Genomic DNA, 22,522 nt, shown 5'->3' with positions numbered 1-22,522 from the left:
GATAACAAACAGACCCGAACTTTTCGACTCTGTATGTGCAGAACAGGGAATCAGTGATCCTAAGGCCGTTGCAGCATCCCTGAATATGGAAGTTAATAGGAATATAAAAAAGGGAGGAAGGTTTATCTGTTTAGCAAGAGTAATAGAAGGCAGATTTCAGACTACGTAACAGATCAAAACAAAAATTTCTGTTCCGACACTGACAATGTGGAGTGTTTATGGAAAAAGTTCAAGGCAATCGTAAAATGCGTTTTAGACAGGTACGTGCCGAGTAAAACTGTGAAGGATGGGAAAAACCCACCGTGGTTCAACAACAAAGTTAGGAAACTACAGTGAAAGCAAAGAGAGCTTCACTGCAAATTTAAACGCAGCCAAAACCTCTCAGACAAACAGAAGCTTAACAATGTCAAAGTTAGCGTAAGGAGGGCTATGCGTGAAGCGTTCAGTGAATTCGAAAGTAAAATTCTATGTACCGACTTGACAGAAAATCCTAGGAAGTTCTGGTCTTACGTTAAATCAGTGAGTGGCTTGAAACAGCATATCCAGAGACTCTGGGATGATGATGGCATTGAAACAGAGGATGACACGCGTAAAGCTGAAATACTAAACACCTTTTTCCAAAGCTGTTTCACAGAGGAAGACCGAACTGCAGTTCCTTCTCTAAATCCTCGCACAAACGAAAAAAATGGCAGACATCGAAATAAGTATCCAAGGAATAGAAAAGCAACTGGAAACACTCAACAGAGGAAAGTCCACTGGACCTGACGGGATACCAATTCGATTCTACACAGAGTACGCAAAAGAACTTGCCCCCCTTCTAACAGCTGTGTACCGCAAGTCTCTAGAGGAACGGAAGGTTCCAAATGATTGGAAAAGAGCACAGGTAGTTCCAGTCTTCAAGAAGGGTTGTCGAACAGATGCGCAAAACGATAGGCGTATAGCTCTGATGATGTCGATCTGTTGTAGAATTTTAGAACATGTTTTTTGCTCGCATATCATGGCGTTTCTGAAAACCCAGAATCTACTCTGTAGGAATCAACATGGATTTCGGAAACAGCGATCGTGTGAGACCCAATTCGCTTTATTTGTTCATGAGACCCAGAAAATATTAGATACAGGCTCCCAGGTAGATGCTATTTTCCTTGACTTCCTGGAAGGCGTTCGATACAGTTCCACACTGTCTCCTGATAAACAAAGTAAGAGCCTATGGAATATCAGACCAGCTGTGTGGCTGGATTGAAGAGTTTTTAGCAAACAGAACGCAGCATGTTGTTATCAATGGAGAGACGTCTACAGACGTTAAAGTAACCTCTGGCGTGCCACAGGGGAGTGTTATGGGACCACTGCTTTTCACAATATATATAAATGACCTAGTAGATAGTGTCGGAAGTTCCATGCGGCTTTTCGCGGATGATGCTGTAGTATACAAAGAAGTTGCAGCATTAGAAAATTGTAGCGAAATGCAGGAAGATCTGCAGCAGATAGGCACTTGGTGCAGGGAGTGGCAACTGACCCTTAACATAGACAAATGTAATGTATTGCGAATACATAGAAAGAAGGATCCTTTATTGTATGATTATATGATAGCGGAACAAACACTGGTAGCAGTTACTTCTGTAAAATATCTGGCAGTATGTGTGCGGAACGATTTGAAGTGGAATGATCATATAAAATTAATTGTTGGTAAGGTGGGTACCAGGTTGAGATTCATTGGGAGAGTCCTTAGAAAATGTAGTCCATCAACAAAGATGGCGGCTTACAAAACACTCATTCGACCTATACTTGAGTATTGCTCATCAGTGTGGGATCCGTACCAGATCGGTTTGACGGAGGAGATAGAGAAGATCCAAAGAAGAGAGGCGCGTTTCGTCACAGGGTTATTTGGTAACTGGAGATGTTTAGCAAACTCAAGTGGCAGACTCTGCAAGAGAGGCGCTCTGCATCGCGGTGTAGCTTGCTGTCCAGGTTTCGAGAGGGTGCGTTTCTGGATGAGGTATCGAATATATTGCTTCCCCCTAATTAAACCTCCCGAGGAAGGAAATCGCGAAAGCGTTACGGAGATGATAGATAAACTCCAGTGGAAGACTGCAGGAGAGACGCTCAGTAGCTCGGTACGGGCTTTTGTCAAAGTTTCGAGAACATACCTTCACCGAAGAGTCAAGCGGTATATTGCTCCCTCCTACGTATATCTCGCGAAGAGATTATGAGGATAAAATCAGAGAGATTAGAGCCCACACAGAGGCATACCGACAATCCTTCTTTCCACGAACAATACGAGACTGGAATAGAAGGGAGAACCGATAGAGGTACTGAAGGTACCCTCCGCCACACACAGTCAGGTGGCTTGCGGAGTATGGCTGTAGATGTAGATGTAGATGTAGAGGAGATCACGAATGTAAAATTAGAGAGATTTGATCGCGCATGGAGGCTTTCCGACAGCTGTTCTTCCCGCGAACCATACGCGACTGGAACAGAGAAGGGAGGTAATGACAGTGGCACGTAAAGTGCCCTCTGCCACACACCGTTGGGTGGCTTGCGGAGTATAAATGTAGATGTAGATGTAGATGTAGACCTAGACTCGAACTCGGGACCTTTGCCTTTCACGGGCAAGTGCTCTACCATCTGAGCTACCCAAGCACAACTCATGCCCCGTCCTCACAGCACTACTTCTGCCAGTACCTCGTCTCCTACCTTCCAAAGGTACACACAGTTTTAATCTGCCAGGATGTTTCATGTCTGTGCACCCTCCACTACAGAATGAAAATCTCATTCTGTAATTTCCATGTCAATTATGCAACCCTGTCTAGGGACTGAAAATGAATTTTATATTCTGATGCAAAAGTCTATAACATGCTGCTGCAAGAGTCTATAACATGCTGCCATTGGAAGTCTGGGAAGGAAATTGGAAATCTGAAACTATTCAGAAGCAAAGTAAAAACCATTCATATTTAGATAATGTATAGATTTTTAATTTTTCCAGTATGTTGACATATGATAGCGTTCTCTGAAATCAGTAAAATTACATAAAAGCGTAGAATGGAATATTAAATAAAGACTGTAGCAGAATAATGTGAGAAGCAAACCACTGGATTTTTTTCCCAAAATAGTTGGTATTCGCATATAAATAAATATTACAAAAAACAGTGAATTCCTGTAATAATGTGAGTAGGTTGACACTAGTCATGATTGGTTGATGGCATACTCAACAGAAGCAACCTGCAGTGAACGCTTCTATCAGTTAATGTATAATTTAAATTGTTCCACATCTCTGAAGGCTCTTCTTCACGAGAAGACTCTTCTTCACAACTAAGGGGCTCTTGTTTGTAGATAATGAGCTCTCCATTGCAACACTATCCGTCTTATTGAAATAATTTTTGACATAAACAAAATAGAAGGTGAGGGGTTGCTGGAGCAGATCTACCACCACACTGTCAAAGAGCTGAGAGAGCAGATCTCTCAAGTCTTTGAGACTTGATTGAAGCTGACTGTAACATCACTTTCTCCAAAACACAGGCTCTTAATTTGTCTGACAAAATTTTCTGTATTTATTAAGTAATATGTGCGGTAGCACACATGCGTAGTAAGTTGACTGACAAGATGTTTTGCCAGTCTACACACTGGCCGTAGAATGGGCTTAACGATGTGCCATAGGTGTTTCATCGTCTTGTATCTTGGGCAGACCATAAAACGTAAGTCGTGTAGTTGCCTGAGGGAGGAGATTGTGGATAACACTCTCCTCCACCAAAAGACCACTTGACTAGTTCATATGCCTTCCTCATTATTGTTGAGGTGACATCCTCATTTGCTGCAAACCCAATGTTTGTCTCAGCAACAGTTTGTACCGAAAATGTACTGATACACATTGGTATCTATCTGCACGCATTCTGCCTCTACCACCCAGTCTTTGTTCTAAGAAGTACAGTTCATCACCCCAAGCAGTTTCAAATATGGAACACTTGCCTCAAGAACTAAACCAGTCTTCAGTGAGAATTTTTTCAAAAACAAATAAATATGGCATGAAATTTTAAGAGGTATCCATGGGCAGAACACTATCAAGGAAGAAAATTAAAAAAAAAAACCTTGAGTTTTCGCCATTCTTTGCTTCAGTGACAGGGAAGATCAGTCAGATTCTGAAGAGACATGCCATCAAATCACTCTTCAGGCTTCCAGCTAACATGCACCTACTCATGAGGTCTGTGAAAGATCACATAGGCCTCAGAACTCCCAGCATTTACAAAATACCATGAGAGTTGCAGATAATACAGGGCGGCGTACAAAATACTGGCCCTGAGTACCTGACTGCCAATTGTCACCCACCACGGCTATCTGTTGTTTCAAACCAATTGTGACTACATTTTGTATTGAAAGGCCATTGTAACTTGGTTATGATGTATGAAGTAAATATCTCAGCAAGATGTATCCTTTACAAGAAAGAATCACAATAGTGGAGACATACATATATACAGGTTCGTTTAAGGAAATGCGGGTCATTTTCGTGAAGAAGTTTCCTGGCATTTCTATACCAGCCAAGAAAAGAGTATATGATTTGGTAACATAGTGGTGTACTACAGGGTCAGTTACAAATGCAAAAAAGAATCGAGCCTCTTCCATTTGTACACCTGCTGTGATCATGGATATTTTAGCACAAATGATACAGAGTCCACAGAAGTTGACACACAAATTGTCACAAAAAGTGAACTTTTGGGTAGGTCATGTCAATGTTTTTTGCACCATACAGGGATGAAACTGTACAAAATGACGTGTCCAAGAGCTGAAGGAGGAAGGCAAGGCAAATTGTGTGTATTTCGGTATGTGGCTATGCCAAACAATTGAGAGTGGAATGTTGGATCTATTATTGCATTTCATGAGTGATGAAACCTTGTTCTATCTGATGGGACATACGAACTCCCAGAACACCAGATACTAGTCAACAAACAATACCTATTCGTTTAATGATGAAACCTCTTCACTGCAAAACAACCAAAAAAAAAAAAAAGTGTGGTGTGTCATGCCAGCAAGTTGAATTGTAAGTCATACATTTTTTGAAACAACGGTAAACACTGCTGTATATGCACAAGTCTTTGAGGAATTTCGTGCACAGTTGACCCTCCTTGATTGTAGACATGCTGTCTCTCAACAGGATGAGGTGACCTGTCACACATCACGCATGTCAGTCTCACAAATTCATGATAGATTCTTAGAAGAAAGGACTGTCTTAAAAGGATTTTGGCCTCTCTGTTTGCCGAACCTAACCGCTTATGGTTTTTAACTGTGGGGCAGTATAAAAGGAAAAATGATTGTAAATAACACAATATCATTGGAAGACTTGGAGGATAATACATGTAATGAAATTTTGAGAACTGATTTGGCAGTTGCACAAAGTTGTTAACGTGTTAGGGTTGCGTGTAAAAGTGCATTGAAACACGAGTTGGTCACTTTTAACACACAATGTAATGTAAAAGACAAGATCATTTCTATAAATATGGACCTGTGCGATAGCTTACCGTATTTACTCGAATCTAAGCCGCACTCGAATCTAAGCCGCACCTGAAAAATGAGACTCGAAATCAAGAAGAAAAAAAAAAAATTCCCGAATCTAAGCCGCACCTTAAATTTGAGACTCAAAATTCAAGGGGAGAGAAAAGTTTTAGGCCGCACCTCCAAATCGAAACAAAGTTGGTCCATTGTAATATGAGACACAAATCAGGTCGAATGAATGACGATACAGCTACAGTAGGTTCGAGTCGTAAGCTTAGCAGTTAAGCTTTGCTAGGTAGCCATTGTTATGCGTCACGCGCTTCGTCCGTATATATACGGGTACCTTTCCTTTTTCACGTGCTTCGTCTGGTTTGAATTGATTGCTTGTTTTGCTTTGATCTGGTAAGTGCCGTTCTGTTTGTTATAGGTGTTTACGTCACTCTAAGCTGAAAATGCATTACTGTACTGTGTCATGAATTGTTTGTCGCATTCTGATAATGAGTGTTTACGGCCTGTCCCCCGCTTGTGGCATGGCTTGTTTTCGTGCGCGCTATCGCCGCTTACAATAAAAAAAGAGAGGAATCGATTCATTTGCAAAACAACGGCAAGAGACTTATTTGTTGTTACTTGCACTGCTGCTTTCTTTGATAATGGTCAACAAGAACCAGATAATAGACTGCTTTTGATAGAAGACCTTCAGAACGAGAGTTTAGCGAAAATTTTTCTCCGTTTGAAAATCTTTGCAGACGCCTCTTTAGTACATTACATTCTGCACAGAAATTAGTGTCATCTTAGATTTAAAAAGCTAGTCAATTGCCGTGCTTCATTTCTGACTATATCACTATTAGGCATAAGAATAATACGAATATAAACATGACATGATATGAATATTCTTCCGCGTTTGCTGTTGTCTCACCCTAGTTTCGTAGTTTATTAGGCAGACAGGATTTAAATGAGATAGCAACAAACACGAAAGAATACACGGCAAAATGTTTATATTTGTATTATTCTTATGGGGAAGAGAATACTGTATGTGATTCACAATTCATAAAATTTCCTATAAGCAACCATCTCTTCTCACAGGTAGGAAAAAATTCAGAACGTAGGGTTGGCCATATTGACAAACATCCCAAACAGTCTTGCCAGTCGGATTTTCGTAGTACATTGAAATGCTGCTACATTCGAAGATGAACAATACGGAATTTGTATTTACTTCATTGGATAATGTATAAAATGCATGCAGTGGTCGAAACTTGGGGTGGAGAAGAAGGCTCATCTTTCATCCTCTCTTTTTAAATGACCCGGAGGTTTTGGCGCTAGTATTTATCTTTGTGCCTGTAAAGCATGCCTATGCAGCGCTACATGCGTATATTCGATGGCAGAAGTCAGTTGTGGCGGCACCTACCAACATTTTTCACAACTTCCGCTTACTTTGCACTCGATTCTAAGCCGCAGGCGGTTTTTTGGATTACAAAAACTGGAAAAAAAAGTGCGGCTTAGATTCAAATAAATACGGTATTTGTTACTTCTATTATCTAATTATTACGTGTTTATCTGTTTGTTGCTGTATCTTCTCATGGTGGGCAGCAGTTCATGCGTAATTGGCGAGCAGTCTGTAGTCGGGGCCGGTTTTTATCCACGGTAGTTCAATGTGATTTGGAAAATAATCTTTGAATTGCATTTGAGGATCGCTCTATCACACGAGGGCTGATAATGTTTCCTGCAATAGCATGATGAAAGAAGTTATAACAAAAATATAGTAAAGAGGAAACTTTGTAGTTAAGTGGCCATAATGAGATTAAGAGGGCATGTCAGATGTGGGATGAAGACATTTCTTTATTCAGCAATTGACTGAGTACCACAGACATCATTTAATATTTCTTTGCTGCTTCACTTTGTTCCTCCATTTGAGTGACTCTATTTGCTGGTCTTCTGCAGTGACTGTGGACCTGCTTGTCGGACATGTAAGGCGTCCTGCTATAAGGTATGCCCAGAGGACTTTCACCTGTTTTATGGCTAGCATATTTCCTGCTAATTTGTGGTGCTTTACTGTTCTTTTATAACTGGTTTTATTCTTCCCTTCTCCTACTTTTCTTCCCACCTGATATGTACATTGTAAGGATCAGTTCAGCTACCTATCTCATTCCTTTCGGAAGAATTTGCTTTTTTTGATGTTCCTATCATTGAGAAGACAGATGAACCAGCAGTTTGGTCCTTTCAACACATCACTGCAAGTATGGACACTATTATTATTTAACTGTTTGAAGAGGTGGGTAGGAATAAACTTAATATTAAGAAACTATTTTAGATAGTGATCACTAGTATCTGTCTTTGATCCACACACTGTACACATTAAAAGATAAAGGTGTCAGGAACACGAAAGTTGGTTTGAGCACCACAGTAGTGTATTAGGCAAGGTTCAGTTGGAGGTGATATGCTCTTATCTTCCTCCAAACTTAGAGCTGACTAAGCCAGTCAGTTATAGGAGGCTCTGTACGAGGTGCATTCAAGTTCTAAGGCCTCCGATTTTTTTTCTCCGGACTGGAAAGAGATAGAAACATGCGCATTGTTTTAAAATGAGGCCGCATTCATTGTCAATACGTCCCAGAGATGGCAGCACTGTACGGCAGATGGAATTTTACCGCCAGCGGCGAGAATGAGAACTGTTTTAATACTTAAAATGGCAACGTTTTCCTTACTTGAACAGCGTGCAATCATTCGTTTTCTGAATTTGCGTGGTGTGAAACCAATTGAAATTCGTAGACAGTTGAAGGAGACATGTGGTGATGGAGTTAGGGATGTGTCGAAAGTGTGTTCGTGGGTGCGACAGTTTAATGAAGGCAGAACATCGTGTGACAACAAACAGAAACAACCTCGGGCTCGCACAAGCCGGTCTGACGACATGATCGAGAAAGTGGAGAGAATTGTTTTGGGGGATTGCTGAATGACTGTTGAACAGATCGCCTCCAGAGTTGGAATTTCTGTGGGGTCTGTGCACACAATCCTGCATGACGACCTGAAAATGCGAAAAGTGTCATCCAGGTGGGTGCCACGAATGCTGACGGATGACCACTTCGTCGGTTGTGACAATGGATGAGACGTGGATGCCATTTTTCAATCCAGAAACAAAGCACCAGTCAGCTCAGTGGAAGCACACTGATTCACCGCCACCAAAAAAATTTCGGGTAACCGCCAGTGCTGAAAAAATGATGGTGTCGATGTTCTGGGACAGTGAGGGCGTAATCCGTACCCATTGCATTCCAAAGGGCACTACGGTAACAGGTGCATCCTACGAAAATGTTTTGAAGAACAAATTCCTTCCTGCACTGCAACAAAAATGTCCGGGAAGGGCTGCGCGTGTGCTGTTTCACCAAGACAACGCACCCGCACATCGAGCTAACGTTACGCAACAGTTTCTTCATGATAACAACTTTGAAGTGATTCCTCATGCTCCCTACTCACCTGACCTGGCTCCTAGTGACTTTTGGCTTTTTCCAACAATGAAAGACACTCTCCGTGGCCGCACATTCACCAGCCGTGCAGCTGTTGCCTCAGCGATTTTCCAGTGGTCAAAACAGACTCCTAAAGGAGCCTTCGCCGCTGCCATGGAATCATGGCGTCAGCGTTGGGAAAAATGTGTATGTCTGCAGGGCGATTACGTCGAGAAGTAATGCCAGTTTCATAGGTTTCGGGTGAGTAGTTAATTAGAAAAAAAATCGGAGGCCTTATAACTTGAATGCACCTCGTAGTTTAACATGGACTACAAACCCTGATTCAGTTCAGTATTTTTTTTTCATTGGCAATGACAGAGGTGAAACAAGTGACAAATAGTAATCCCAGGCCTGCCCGGTGGTCACAGCGCAAGACCTTTGGATCTGCAGTGTGGTATTTCGCCGCTAAGACACCAAGCCGCACTGTACAGAGACTTCATTAAGTTGGTCGAAGTCAAATAAAGCTAACAAATTGTCTCAGCTCATCTAGGAAAATTATAAAGTTAGGCTGTTACTGCCCAATGCAGGGAGCAGATGTGACAGACTTAGTGGACAGTAGATTTTTCCAAAACTGCATTTTATTACAACTGTACCAAAGTTAATCAGCTGCTTGTGTCACTGTCATGACAAGTGTCAGCAAAATTATGTAAATGTAGAGGTGAACAGTCTATTTAGATTTTCCAAATCAGTGTAATCATTATTTCTTTAAACAGACACTTGACATACGTATATGATTCTTTTAGTCATGTTTTGTTACTTTTACAGTGTGCTATCATGGAGGCAGAGAAAGCAGAACTTAAATCAATTCTGCGAGGACTGCTCATTTCATCCCCCAAGCAAATGACAGTGCGTGAACTTGCGAATGATTTTTCGAGGCAGGAAGGACGTGAATTTCCATTTCAAAAGTACGGATTTCGTACATTTCTTGATTATCTGAGGACCATAAAGGACACAGTTTTGGTAAGTACATGTAAAATATGAAATGATTCAAAATTACTTCATAGGAAGGCCTAGCAGAAATCTAGTTAGTATCTACTTAATTTAATGGTCACCATAATTGGAATACTATCATTGTAGCTACACAAGCAATTCACTTTGGTGTATATTTTGTTTGTAGTTTTTATATTATGCAAGCTGATTGTTGTTATTGTGCTTCCCACGTGTTTGGTGCTCACCTGGTGTGTGGAAGTATAGGAATACTTGTACCACTGTACATATTTAGACTCAAACCACAGTCTACAACAAACAAACGGTCGCAGAACTACTGTTACTTCCATATTTCCTGGTAACTAAATGTCGCAGTTAATTTTCCAATACAAATTTAGAAAATGTAATTAAGTAATAATAATAATAATTATTATATAATAATAATAATAATTCCCGTGGAGGCCCGGGAAAAGAATAGGCCTCCGGTATGTTCTGCCAGTCGTAAAAGGCGACGAAAAGAACAAACCACTAATAGGGCTAACCCCCCTTTTAGTGTGATTAGTTGGTTCAGGACAGAACTAAAGAAGCATCGGACAAGCGCCGTCATGGTCGGGGACGACATTTGAACCCTATGCCCACCCACAATGGTAACGACACTGCTAACCAACTGGAAAATGATTTAGATCCAAATAAAGGTGTTTTGTAGGATATGCTTCCTGCAACCACCCTAGAAGGAAAACAAAGACAGAGACTGAGATGGTCAGATGAAGTTAATCGACACCTCATGTTCTGTTATTACCAAGCAACAAACCTAGGAACCAACACAACTGGATACAGATCACAAGTATAAACAACATTTATTATCAGATACCAAGAATTAAAATTTTTAACAGAACAATGACTAGCTGATCAGATCCGTGTAATAATAAAAAATGACAGGATACCCCAGTCAGAATTTGAAAACATCAAACAACAAGTACAACAAATACTGGAACAAAATAATGTGCAAACAGAAGAAGAAGAAAATACAGTAATGGACTCAAACATCCCAGAGCAAACAAACAAACAAAGAACAACACGCATCAATTAAACAATCAGAGGAAAACGAAATCTTAAGACAGCCACCAGAACAAGCACAAAAGAACTCGAAGTAACACACATGTTAGATATAGAAGAAAAATTTCAGCTGACATATATAGAATACAAAGAAGCAAATACAGACATTAGACCATTCTTGCATAGACCGCCAAATAACTCACAAGTTGAAACAACAATAAAAACTATCAACACAATCATACACAACAAAATAAATGAAAACACAACTATGGAAGAGTTACAACTACTGGTTTATATAGGAGCACTCACTACACTTAATATACACACAAGGCAGAGATCAGAACCAACCAACACACAGAAGAAACCCACAAAACCAGCATGGCAACACAGGCTACAGATCAGAATAGAAAAACTGAGAAAATACATCGGACAGCTAACACAATTTATAAGAAATGAAATGTCAGAGGAAAAAAAAAAAAAAAAAAAAAGGTTAGGTAAAGATCTCACAACAAGAAGTGATAGAGCAATTAGATGAAAAGAAGCAGAAATTACAAGCATTGGCCAAACGACTTAGAAGATACAAAGAAAGTGAAAATAGAAGGAAACAAAACCAAACATTCATCACAAACCAAAAGAATTTTTACCAGACAATAGATAACACACACATCAAAATAGACAATCCACCAAGCATAACAGACATGGAACACTTCTGGAGCAACATATGGTCAAACCCGGTACAACATAACAGGCACGCACGGTGGATACAAGCAGAAACAGATACATACAAGATGATACCATAAATGCCTGAAGTGATAATTTTGCAACATGAAGTCACCCAAGCAATTAATTCTACTCACAATTGGAAAGCCCCTGGAAAAGATAAAACAGCAAATTTCTGGCTAAAGAAGTTCACCTCAACACATTCACATCTAACTAAATTATTTAACAGTTACATTGCAGACCCATACACATTCCCTGATACACTTACACATGGAATAACTTATCTGAAACTTAAAGATCAAGCAGACACAGCAAACCCATCTAAATATCGTCCCATGACATGCCTACCAACAATATACAAAATATTAACTTCAGTCATTACACAGAAATTAATGACACATACAACACAGAACAAAATTATAAATGAAGAACAAAAAGGCTGTTGCAAAGGAGCACGAGGATGTAAAGAGCAACTGATAATAGATGCAGAGCTGACATATCAAGCTAAAACTAAAGAAAGGTCGCTACATTACGCATACATTGATTACCAAAAAGCTTTTGATAGTGTACCCCCCTCATGGTTACTACAAATATTGGAAATATACAAAGTAGATCCTAAATTGATACAGTTCCTAAACATAGTAATGGAAAATTGGAAAATATACAAACAAATTCAAATAATATCACATCACAGCCAATACAGATTAAGCGTGGAATATACCAAGGAGACTCATTAAGTCCTTTCTGGTTCTGCCTTGCTCTGAACCCACTATCCAACATGCTAAATAATACAAATTATGGATACAATATTACTGGAACATACCAACACAAAATCACACATTTGCTATACATGGATGATCTAAAACTACTGGCAGCAACAAATTAACAACTCAACCAATTACTAAAGATAACAGAAGTATTCAGCAGTGATATAAATATGGCTTTTGGAACAGATAAATGTAAGAAAAATAGCATAGTCAAGGGAAAACACACTAAACAAGAAGATTACATATTGGAGAACCACAGCGACTGCATAGAAGCGATGGAAAAAACAGATGCCTATAAATATCTAGGATACAGACAAAATATAGACAAAGACTAACAAAAATACTGAAAACAGAATTGACAGCAAGAAACAAGACAAAAGCTATAAATACTTATGCTATACCAATATTGACCTACTCATTTGGAGTAGTGAAATGGAGTAACACAGACCTAGAAGCACTCAATACACTTACACGATCACAATGCCACAAATATAGAATACATCACATACATTCAGCAACAGAAAGATTCACATTAAGCAGAAAGGAAGGAGGAAGGGGATTTATCGACATAAAAAACCTACATTATGGACAGGTAGACAATTTAAGAAAATTCTTTCTAGAATGAGCAGAAACTAGCAAATTACACAAAGCAATCACTCATATAAATACATTGGCTACACCACTGCAATTTCATAACCACTTCTACAACCCTCTAGATCACATAACATCAAAAGATACGAAGAAAGTACACTCCTGGAAATTGAAATAAGAACACCGTGAATTCATTGTCCCAGGAAGGGGAAACTTTATTGACACATTCCTGGGGTCAGATACATCACATGATCACACTGACAGAACCACAGGCACATAGACACAGGCAACAGAGCATGCACAATGTCGGCACTAGTACAGTGTATATCCACCTTTCGCAGCAATGCAGGCTGCTATTCTCCCATGGAGACGATCGTAGAGATGCTGGATGTAGTCCTGTGGAACGGCTTGCCATGCCATTTCCACCTGGCGCCTCAGTTGGACCAGCGTTCGTGCTGGACGTGCAGACCGCGTGAGACGACGCTTCATCCAGTCCCAAACATGCTCAATGGGGGACAGATCCGGAGATCTTGCTGGCCAGGGTAGTTGACTTACACCTTCTAGAGCACGTTGGGTGGCACGGGATACATGCGGACGTGCATTGTCCTGTTGGAACAGCAAGTTCCCTTGCCGGGCTAGGAATGGTAGAACGATGGGTTCGATGACGGTTTGGATGTACCGTGCACTATTCAGTGTCCCCTCGACGATCACCAGTGGTGTACGGCCAGTGTAGGAGATCGCTCCCCACATCATGATGCCGGGTGTTGGCCCTGCGTGCCTCGGTCGTGTGCAGTCCTGATTGTGGCGCTCACCTGCACGGCGCCAAACACGCATACGACCACCATTGGCAGCAAGGCAGAAGCGACTCTCATTGCTGAAGACGACACGTCTCCATTCGTCCCTCCATTCACGCCTGTCGCGACACCACTGGAGGCGGGCTGCACGATGTTGGGGCGTGAGCGGAAGACGGCCTAACGGTGTGCGGGACCGTAGCCCAGCTTCATGGAGACGGTTGCGAATGGTCCTCGCCGATACCCCAGGAGCAACAGTGTCCCTAATTTGCTGGGAAGTGGCGGTGTGGTCCCCTACGGCACTGCATAGGATCCTACGGTCTTGGCGTGCATCCTTGCGTCGCTGCGGTCCGGTCCCAGGTCGACGGGCACGTGCACCTTCCGCCGACCACTGGCGACAACATCGATGTACTGTGGAGACCTCACGCCCCACGTGTTGAGCAATTCGGCAGTACGTCCACCCGGCCTCCCGCATGCCCACTATACGCCCTCGCTCAAAGTCCGTCAACTGCACATACGGTTCACGTCCACGCTGTCGCGGCATGCTACCAGTCTTAAAGACTTTGATGGAGCTCCGTATGCCACGGCAAACTGGCTGACACTGACGGCGGCGGTGCACAAATGCTGCGCAGCTAGCGCCATTCGACGGCCAACAGCGCGGTTCCTGGTGTGTCCGCTGTGCCGTGCGTGTGATCATTGCTTGTACAGCCCTCTCGCAGTGTCCGGAGCAAGTATGGTGGGTCTGACACACCGGCGTCAAAGTGTTCTTTTTTCCATTTCCAGGAGTGTAAATTGGAAAAAGAAAACACTACATGGCAAGCGCCCGTATCATCTAACACAGTCACACATCGATCAAGACACATCCAACACATGGCTAAGAAAAGGCAATATATACAGTGAGACGGAAGGATTCATGATTGCAATACAGGATCAAACAATAAACACCAGATATTACAGCAAGCATATTATTAAAGATCCCAATACCACAACAGATAAATGCAGACTTTGCAAACAACAAATAGAAACAGTAGATCACATCACAAGCGGGTGTACAATACTAGCAAATACAGAATGCCCCAGAAGACATGACAATGTTGCAAAAATAATACATCAACAGCTTGCCTAACAACATAAACTTATAAAACAACACGTTCTCACATACAAGTATGCACCACAAAATGTACTGGAGAATGATGAATACAAATTATACTGGAACAGAACCATTATAACAGATAAAACAACACCACATAACAAACCTGACATCATACTCACCGATAAAAAGAAGAAATTAACACAACTAATCGAAATATCCATACCCAATACAACAAATATACAAAAGAAAACAGGAGAAAAAATTGAAAAATACATCCAACTGGCTGAGGAAGTCAAGGACATGTGGCATCAGGATAAAGTTGACATTATACCAATTATACTATCAACTACAGGAGTCATACCACACAATATCCACCAGTACATCAATGCAATACAGCTACATCCAAACTTATATATACAACTACAGAAATTCATAATTATTGATACATGTTCAATTACCCGAAAGTTGCTAAATGCAATATAACATATACTGTACAGTTAAAAGGAAGTCACGCTTGACCAAGGCCCGCATCACTTTCCATTTTTGACCAGACATAACGTCTGCGAAAAAGAAAGAATAATAATAATAAAATCTGAAATATATATGCTTCGCAGTAGCAGAGGCATAATCATATCATTGATACAACAGGTTGGGATGACATTCTTTGATGAATGTATATTTTTACTTGGCCAACACAGCAGTGGTTTGAGGACAACAAAGAGCAGCCCAGTAGCTGGGACAAATTCTATTTTATGAGTTTCTTTGCGGATTTGAGACTCCTTTTAATACATTCAAAACTAGGCACAGTTATTACATTTTTGGAGGTTAGTTGTTTACTGTGTGTGTGTGTGTGTGTGTGTGTGTGTGTGTGTGTGTGTGTTTTTGAAGGGGAGGTTACTTTATGCCCACCTGTTGTAAATATTACTGCAAGCTGTGATATGTGCAATGCGGTGTGGTGGTGAGTATTGCTGGCCGGCGTGCTGCACGATGCCAGTTAAAACGCGACCACCAACAATCATTTGTTGTTTAGTATATATCATTTCCAGGAGGTTCTTATCTTGATGTTTGTAAATTCTGGAATATTAGATATTTGTATAAATAGCTCCACTCTCCATCCAATTGATCATTTCTGTTCTGGCTGGATCTTGGTGTCAGTAATAAATGTGCTTTCAGTTCTGGTTGTTGTACTTAATTGATGAACCTGCTTTCACATTTAGACTGGATTGTAGTTTTGATGTGACATTGTTCAGTGAAGACGCCATTTACTTCAAAGATCTACAGCACTATGGCTGCAGTTAGGCAATGAAAGGACAGGAACCAAAATACAAGCAGTACATCTTCCTAAGATACGTATATTCAGGAGATAGAAGGATTTCATAACAGCAGTAACTCAGCTGCACATCAGGCATCAATCAGTGATTTCCAGAGATACTGAGTGGACTGAGAAATAGCTGAAAGGGTAGCATTGAGTAGCCAAATACAACAGCTTGGGATGACATTCTTTGATGAATGTATATTTTTATTTGGTCAGCACAGCAGTGGTTTGAGTACAACAAAGAGCAGCCCAAAAGCTGGGACAAATTCTAGGCCGAACTGAAGAAAATCTTTGGCAAAAATCAACAACTACTCTGCTCAGTGGTTGAAGAAGTGACGAAGAGGACCTAACATCATGGAGAATGAAAACATTTATGCATAACAGAATTTTTTGGCCCTATACCACATCATGAATCCGAATATGACAGAAGCCGACTAAATCTCGCACATGGTGAAAGGAGTCGCAGACGTGTACCGAGCTCTTGTGCCAAAGGATGTCAGAATGACAGAGGAATTGATAAACCAGTACCAACTAATCAAGGAAATGCAGCAATAATGAGACACGTGAAGGATGTATGACTTAACTCCTGAATGTGGTCCCGTGGCAGTTGTGGAAAACCACCATGAGCTGACCTCTCTCATATGCCAGATAGTCCTCCGCCAAGTACAGTACCTTGCATAAGAACAGACATTTGGAGGCCAGGAGATAACACACCAGTGTGTTTCCACTGTAGACATCCTGGACATGTATGCTGCTACTGAGAATGAAGGCAAATCTTTACCAACTACTACACTGCCAGATGCCAAACATCACAACAGTTCTATTCATGTTGATCAACTGCTGATCATTATAGTTGACCTGCAGCCTGCCGGACGAAGCCCATCTCTGTACCTTGGAAAAGGTCACTTCCCAACATGGTGTAACCATTCCCAGTCTCCATACAGAGTTACCAGCTGCCCACGTAGCTACGTACCTCAGGAAAACTAAGGGCGACTATCTATGGAGGTGATGGCATCACAAATGCAAATACCTATACGTCAGGGAATCATTGATGTTCTCATCAACAGCCATCCTATCTAGCCACTAGTTAATTTGGTGAAAGGATATCAATGATAAGGTCCACTGATGACATTGCTATCCTCAGCGAAAGTGAAGAGGAATTACAGAATATGGATTGAGAGTAAATGTAAGAAAGACAAAAGTAATGAGGAGTATCCTTTCACCTTGAATCTGAATACCACTCTTGAATCTTTCTCTTATTTCTGTCATTGCTTCTTCGATGTGTAGATTGAACATTAGAGGTGAAAAACTACATTCCTGTCTGGCACCCTGTATAATCTGAGCACTTTTTTCTTGATCTTCCATTGTTCGCCTCTGGTTCTTGTACATATTGTATACAGAATGTACATAAAGTCCAGGAACACATTCAATTATTTATTGAACAAAAACTAAGCATTGCACAGATGTCATACATACTGCATTTTGAAGAGAAACTCTGACAGTTTTTTTTACAAACATTTGATATGCAAACCATGAGTGACCCTGCAGACGTCAATACGGTAATCGAATTCTTGCCATACTCGTCCCAGCATGGCATCGTCGACTGTGCCAGACACTCCCGTATTCTCCCCCCTGGAGCTCTGTACATCACATGGTAGACGCAGTACATACACCAGATCTTTAATGAGTCCCCACAGAAAAGAGTTACGCGGAGTGAGATCTGGTGATCGGGGAGGCCATTTCATGAAACAGCGGACTCCAACACACAAGAAGCTCGCTCCGCACCTGAACTCGCCACGTTTGAAACTAGTGCTGACTATTGGCAAATTACCTAACTACGCTGTGGCGTTATACATGGGGAAAAAAACAAAAACTACCTTTCAGGATTTCTCTTCAAAATGACATATGTATGATATCTGTACAATGTTTGGTTCTTGTGCAGTAAATAATTGAAAGTGTTCCCGGGCTTTGTGTACACCCTGTATTACCTGCCTTTCCCTATAGTTTACCCCATTTTTCTCAGAATTTTGAACATCTTGCTCCGTTTTACATTGTGGAACTTCATCCATTTTTCTCAGAATTTTGAACATCTTGCTCCGTTTTACATTGTGGAACTTCATCCAGGTTGATAAATCGTTTGAACAGATCTTGATTTTTTGTCAGTATTGGTTCCATCATCAACCGCAGTGTCTGAATTGGCTCTTTACCTTTCCTAAAGCCTATTTGATAGTCATTTAACAGACCCTCTTGTATCTTTTCCATTCTTCTGTGTATTATTCTTGTCAGCAATTTGGATGCATGAGCTGTTAAGCTGATTGTGCAGTAATTCTCGCTTTTCTGGGTTCTTTCACTCTTCGGAATTATGTGGAAGATGTTTTTCTGACAATCTGATCATATGTCGTCAGTCTCGTACGTTCAACACACCAGCGTGAATAGTCGCTTTGGTGCCTTCCCCCCCTCCCCCCAATGATCTTAGAAATTCTGATGTAATGTTATCTGTATCTTCTGCCTAATTTGAACTTAGGTCAACCAAAGCTCTGTTAAAATCTGATTCTAATACTGAATCCCCCTATCTCTTCCCTGTTGACTCCCATTTTTAGTTCTGTCCAGTCATCGGACAAGTCTTCCCCTTCATGTAATCTTTCCACCTATCCACTCTCTCTTCTGCATTTATCAGTGGAAATCCCATTCCACTCTTAATGTTCCTACGTGTTTCATTCCTAAGTGGCATGTATTTCTATATTCCTGAATTATCCTGAGAATTTTTGTACTTCCTTCTTTTATCGATAAACTGAAGTATTTCCTCTGTTACCCATGGTTTCTTCACAGTTACCTTTCTTGTACTTAAGGTTTTTTTATCCCAGTTTCTATGATTTCACTTTTTAGAGATATACATTCCTCTTCAACTGAACGGCCAATAGAGCTATTCAATATTGCAATATGTATAGCCTCAGAGAACTTCATATGTATATCTTCATTCCTCAGTACTTCCTTATCCCACTTCTTTGCACATTGATCCTTCCTAACTAGTCTCTTAAACCTCAGTCTGCTCTTCATCATTGCTAAATTGTGACCTGAGTCTATATCTGCTCCTGGGTGCGCCTTACAGTCCAGTATCTGATTTTGGAATCTCTCCCTGACCATGATATAATCTAACTGAAATCTTTCCGAACATCCCAGACTTTTCCAAGTATATCTCCTCCTCTTGTGATTCTTGAGCAAAGTATTAGCTATTACTAGTTGAAATTTATTGCAGAACTCAATTAGTCTTTCTCCCTTCGCACTCCTATTGCCAAGCCCTTATTCTCCAGTAACCCGTACTTCTATTCCTTCCACTACAACCACATTCCAATTCTCAATGCACATTAGTTATTAGATTTTCATCTCCCTTTATGTACTGTATTATCCATTCAGTATTCTAATGTATTTTCTCCATCTTTTGATCTTCCACCTATGACATCGGCATGTATATCTGAACTGTTGTCATTGGTTTACTGTCTGATCTGATGATAGCAACACCATCACTGAACTGTTCGTAGTAACTCTCTCTCTCTTCCTCTTCATAATAAATCGTACTCCCATTATATAATTTTTTTTCCCCTGCTGTTGATATTACTGTGTACTCATCTGACCAGATATCCTTGTCTTCTATCCATTTCACTTAACTGACTCCCACTACATCTAGACCGAGCCTTTGCATTTCCCTTTTCAGATTTCTGGCTTCCCTAACATGTTCAAACTTCAGACATTCCATGCTCCGACTCGTATAACATTACCCTTTTGCTGATTATTCAATCTTTTTCTCATGGTTGCCTACCCCTTAGCAGTCCCCACCCAGAGATCCAAATGGGGGACTAGTCCAGAATCCTCTTCTTATGTCAGTTGCCTTTGACCGCCATTGCTGATGTTTTTCATTCAAACTTTAAGCTTTCACATGGTTCAAACTCAGAACTGAGGATGTTGATCAAAGACATTACCTCTAGACCACGGGTCTTTTCATACCATTATAAAAAGCTAAACAATGATTGCAGCAGAGCTGGTCTGTAATATGGCTGCTTTCACAGGTGGCCTGCACTCTGATGGGAGTAGGATAAGCCCGTGACAGGACTGGGATGTGAAGTGATGGGCAGATCTTGCATCTGGCTCTTTCACAACGGTATGATGCATAGGACCGGACAAGGATGTTGTGGAGACTGGGTGAGTGACAGAACACCACAGTAGGAGGGGTGGGAAGTGTCTCGGGTAGGATGATAGATAATAAAAGCCCTGACAAAGGATGTGATTAGGTTGCTCCAGTGTGGGGTGGTATTGCATGATGAAGGGGGTGTTCCTTTATAACTGATTGTTGGGAATGGTGTAGGATTGGGTGTATGTGGGGAAATGGCTTGGGGAATCAGTTTGCAGACATGTGGGGATAGTGTCTATCTGCGAAGGCCTTTGTGAGACCTTCAGCATGCTGGGTAAGGGAATTCCAGTCCCTACCAATACATTATCCTCAGGGGGCTAGGCTGTATGGGGAGGTTTTTTTTTTTGTGTGTGTGGAAGGGACATCAGGTGTCAAAATGCAGGTACATTTGGTGGTTGGAGGGTGTAATATGGATAGAGGTTTGTATGGAGCCATCAGAGTGGAGGTCGATGTCCAGGAAGGTGGCACTCTGTTTTGAGGATGATTAAGTGAAATATGGAGAGAGAAGGTGTCGAGATTGTGAAGGAATGAGGATAGGGTGTTCTGGCCCTGGGTTTAGGTCATGCAGATATCATCTTGAACATGAACCATACCAGGGATTTAGAGATTTGATAAGCTAAGGGGTTTTCCTCCAGACAGCCCATAAATAGATTGGCATAGGAGGGTGTCATGCTGGTGCCCATGGCTGTGCCATGGATTTAAGCCTTAGACCCTTATCAGAACCTCTTCCCTGAATCTATTTCCCTCCTCACTCCTATGACACCCACCTCCTGCATGCTCCCAAAAATCCACAGACCCAACAATCTTGGATGTTCCATTGTAGTTGCCCTCAGGGGCTCTGCATTCGTTTGCTGAGTGCAGGCTTGGTGACCCTGGGGTTCCTGAGCTGGGAACTGTTAAGCGCCACCAGTCTCCTGTTACCGTAAGCTCTGGGCATGCTTCAGTGACCACTATATGGCACGCCAGTGGAACGTTGTGTGTCACAGGGAATGGGGATCTTGGCTCGACCACCAGGATTGCAAGGATGGTAAAAACCTCTATAAAAAACCTTCAATCTCAAGGTGTGCTGCATGCTGATGAGATGCATGGCTGTTGAGATGGAACAGTCATTAGCGGGCAACCTCTGGGGAACCTGCCGCACTTCAGTTGTGTAAGGCTTACTCAGGCATGTGGGACTCTGTCTGAGTGGACCCTTGTTTCCTAGCTGCTCGTGAAACCAAGATGGAACCCTTGAAATCATCTTCTCCTCCTCCCAGTGGGAAGGGTGTACTGCCTGGGAGTATTCACACCTAATCCTCCAAACGATTGAGGGAGGCTAGCCCTCCTGGTAATCTGCATCAGTTGAATTATGGTAACAGGGGTCAAGAGGACATAAATCAAAATGTGTCTTTGGTCATTAAGAGGAAGGAGGGGACTTTTGGAGTAGTGTCCCCCTTCTATATGCATAAGGACTTGCTGGAAGCCTGAAGTCCATTAAGCGGTTGCTAACAGGGCAAAGCAGGTGGAACTACTTACGAAGACCCAAATATAATGTAAAGGTTGAACTGCATTACTCTCTTAACTCTAGCAAGGGTATGGTCACATGCCCTGACATAATTGGTATCGACATAGCCTAACTTAAAAAGGAATGGGCATTACAGGGGATAGTGCATGTAGAGCAAAGGATGCGTAGAAATAATGGAGAAATTGAGAAGACTGCCCCCTTTAATTCTCCAATGTTGCTGACCACATAATGGCTGGTTTTCTCTGACTTAGGATTAGATCTTACATACCTAACCCTATACTGTGCTACAAAAGCCAGCATTTTTGCCTCACAATGCTGAATGTGGGGGTGAGGTGACCTGTGGGAAATGTGGAAAGGCAGCCCATGAAGCTGGGATTGTCTGTCCATCTCCAGCAGTCTGAGTTAACTGCTCTGTGAGCCATCCAGTCTGGAGCCAAGACTGCCCTGATTTTGCAGAGGAATGAAAAGTCACCAAGGGGATCCCCTATGCTGGAGCCAAAAAGGAATATAAGGTGACTAAGCCTCCCATCTTTACTACTTCTTATGCTCCATGGCTCAGAAACCTGTTCCTAAGGTCAATGCCTCGATGCAGACGTCGTCCAG

At 41.6% G+C, this 22,522-nt stretch overlaps 1 protein-coding gene across 1 annotated transcript in view; it reads left to right on the top strand.

The window, feature by feature from the left end:
- The window catches only part of LOC126161691 (uncharacterized), a 302,362-nt gene that overhangs the window by 22,723 nt on the left and 257,117 nt on the right, over positions 1-22,522 (top strand). The window contains exon 3 of the mRNA XM_049917707.1: positions 9,735-9,929. Within this exon, the coding sequence (XP_049773664.1) occupies positions 9,744-9,929 (186 nt within the window). The 5' untranslated portion in view covers positions 9,735-9,743. The remainder of the gene's footprint in view (positions 1-9,734; positions 9,930-22,522) is intronic.

This window comes from Schistocerca cancellata, chromosome 2, assembly GCF_023864275.1.
Source record: "Schistocerca cancellata isolate TAMUIC-IGC-003103 chromosome 2, iqSchCanc2.1, whole genome shotgun sequence".
NCBI lineage: Eukaryota > Metazoa > Arthropoda > Insecta > Orthoptera > Acrididae > Schistocerca > Schistocerca cancellata.
Note: the sequence above shows the minus strand (reverse complement) of the source record. Positions and strands in the feature narration are given on the sequence as shown.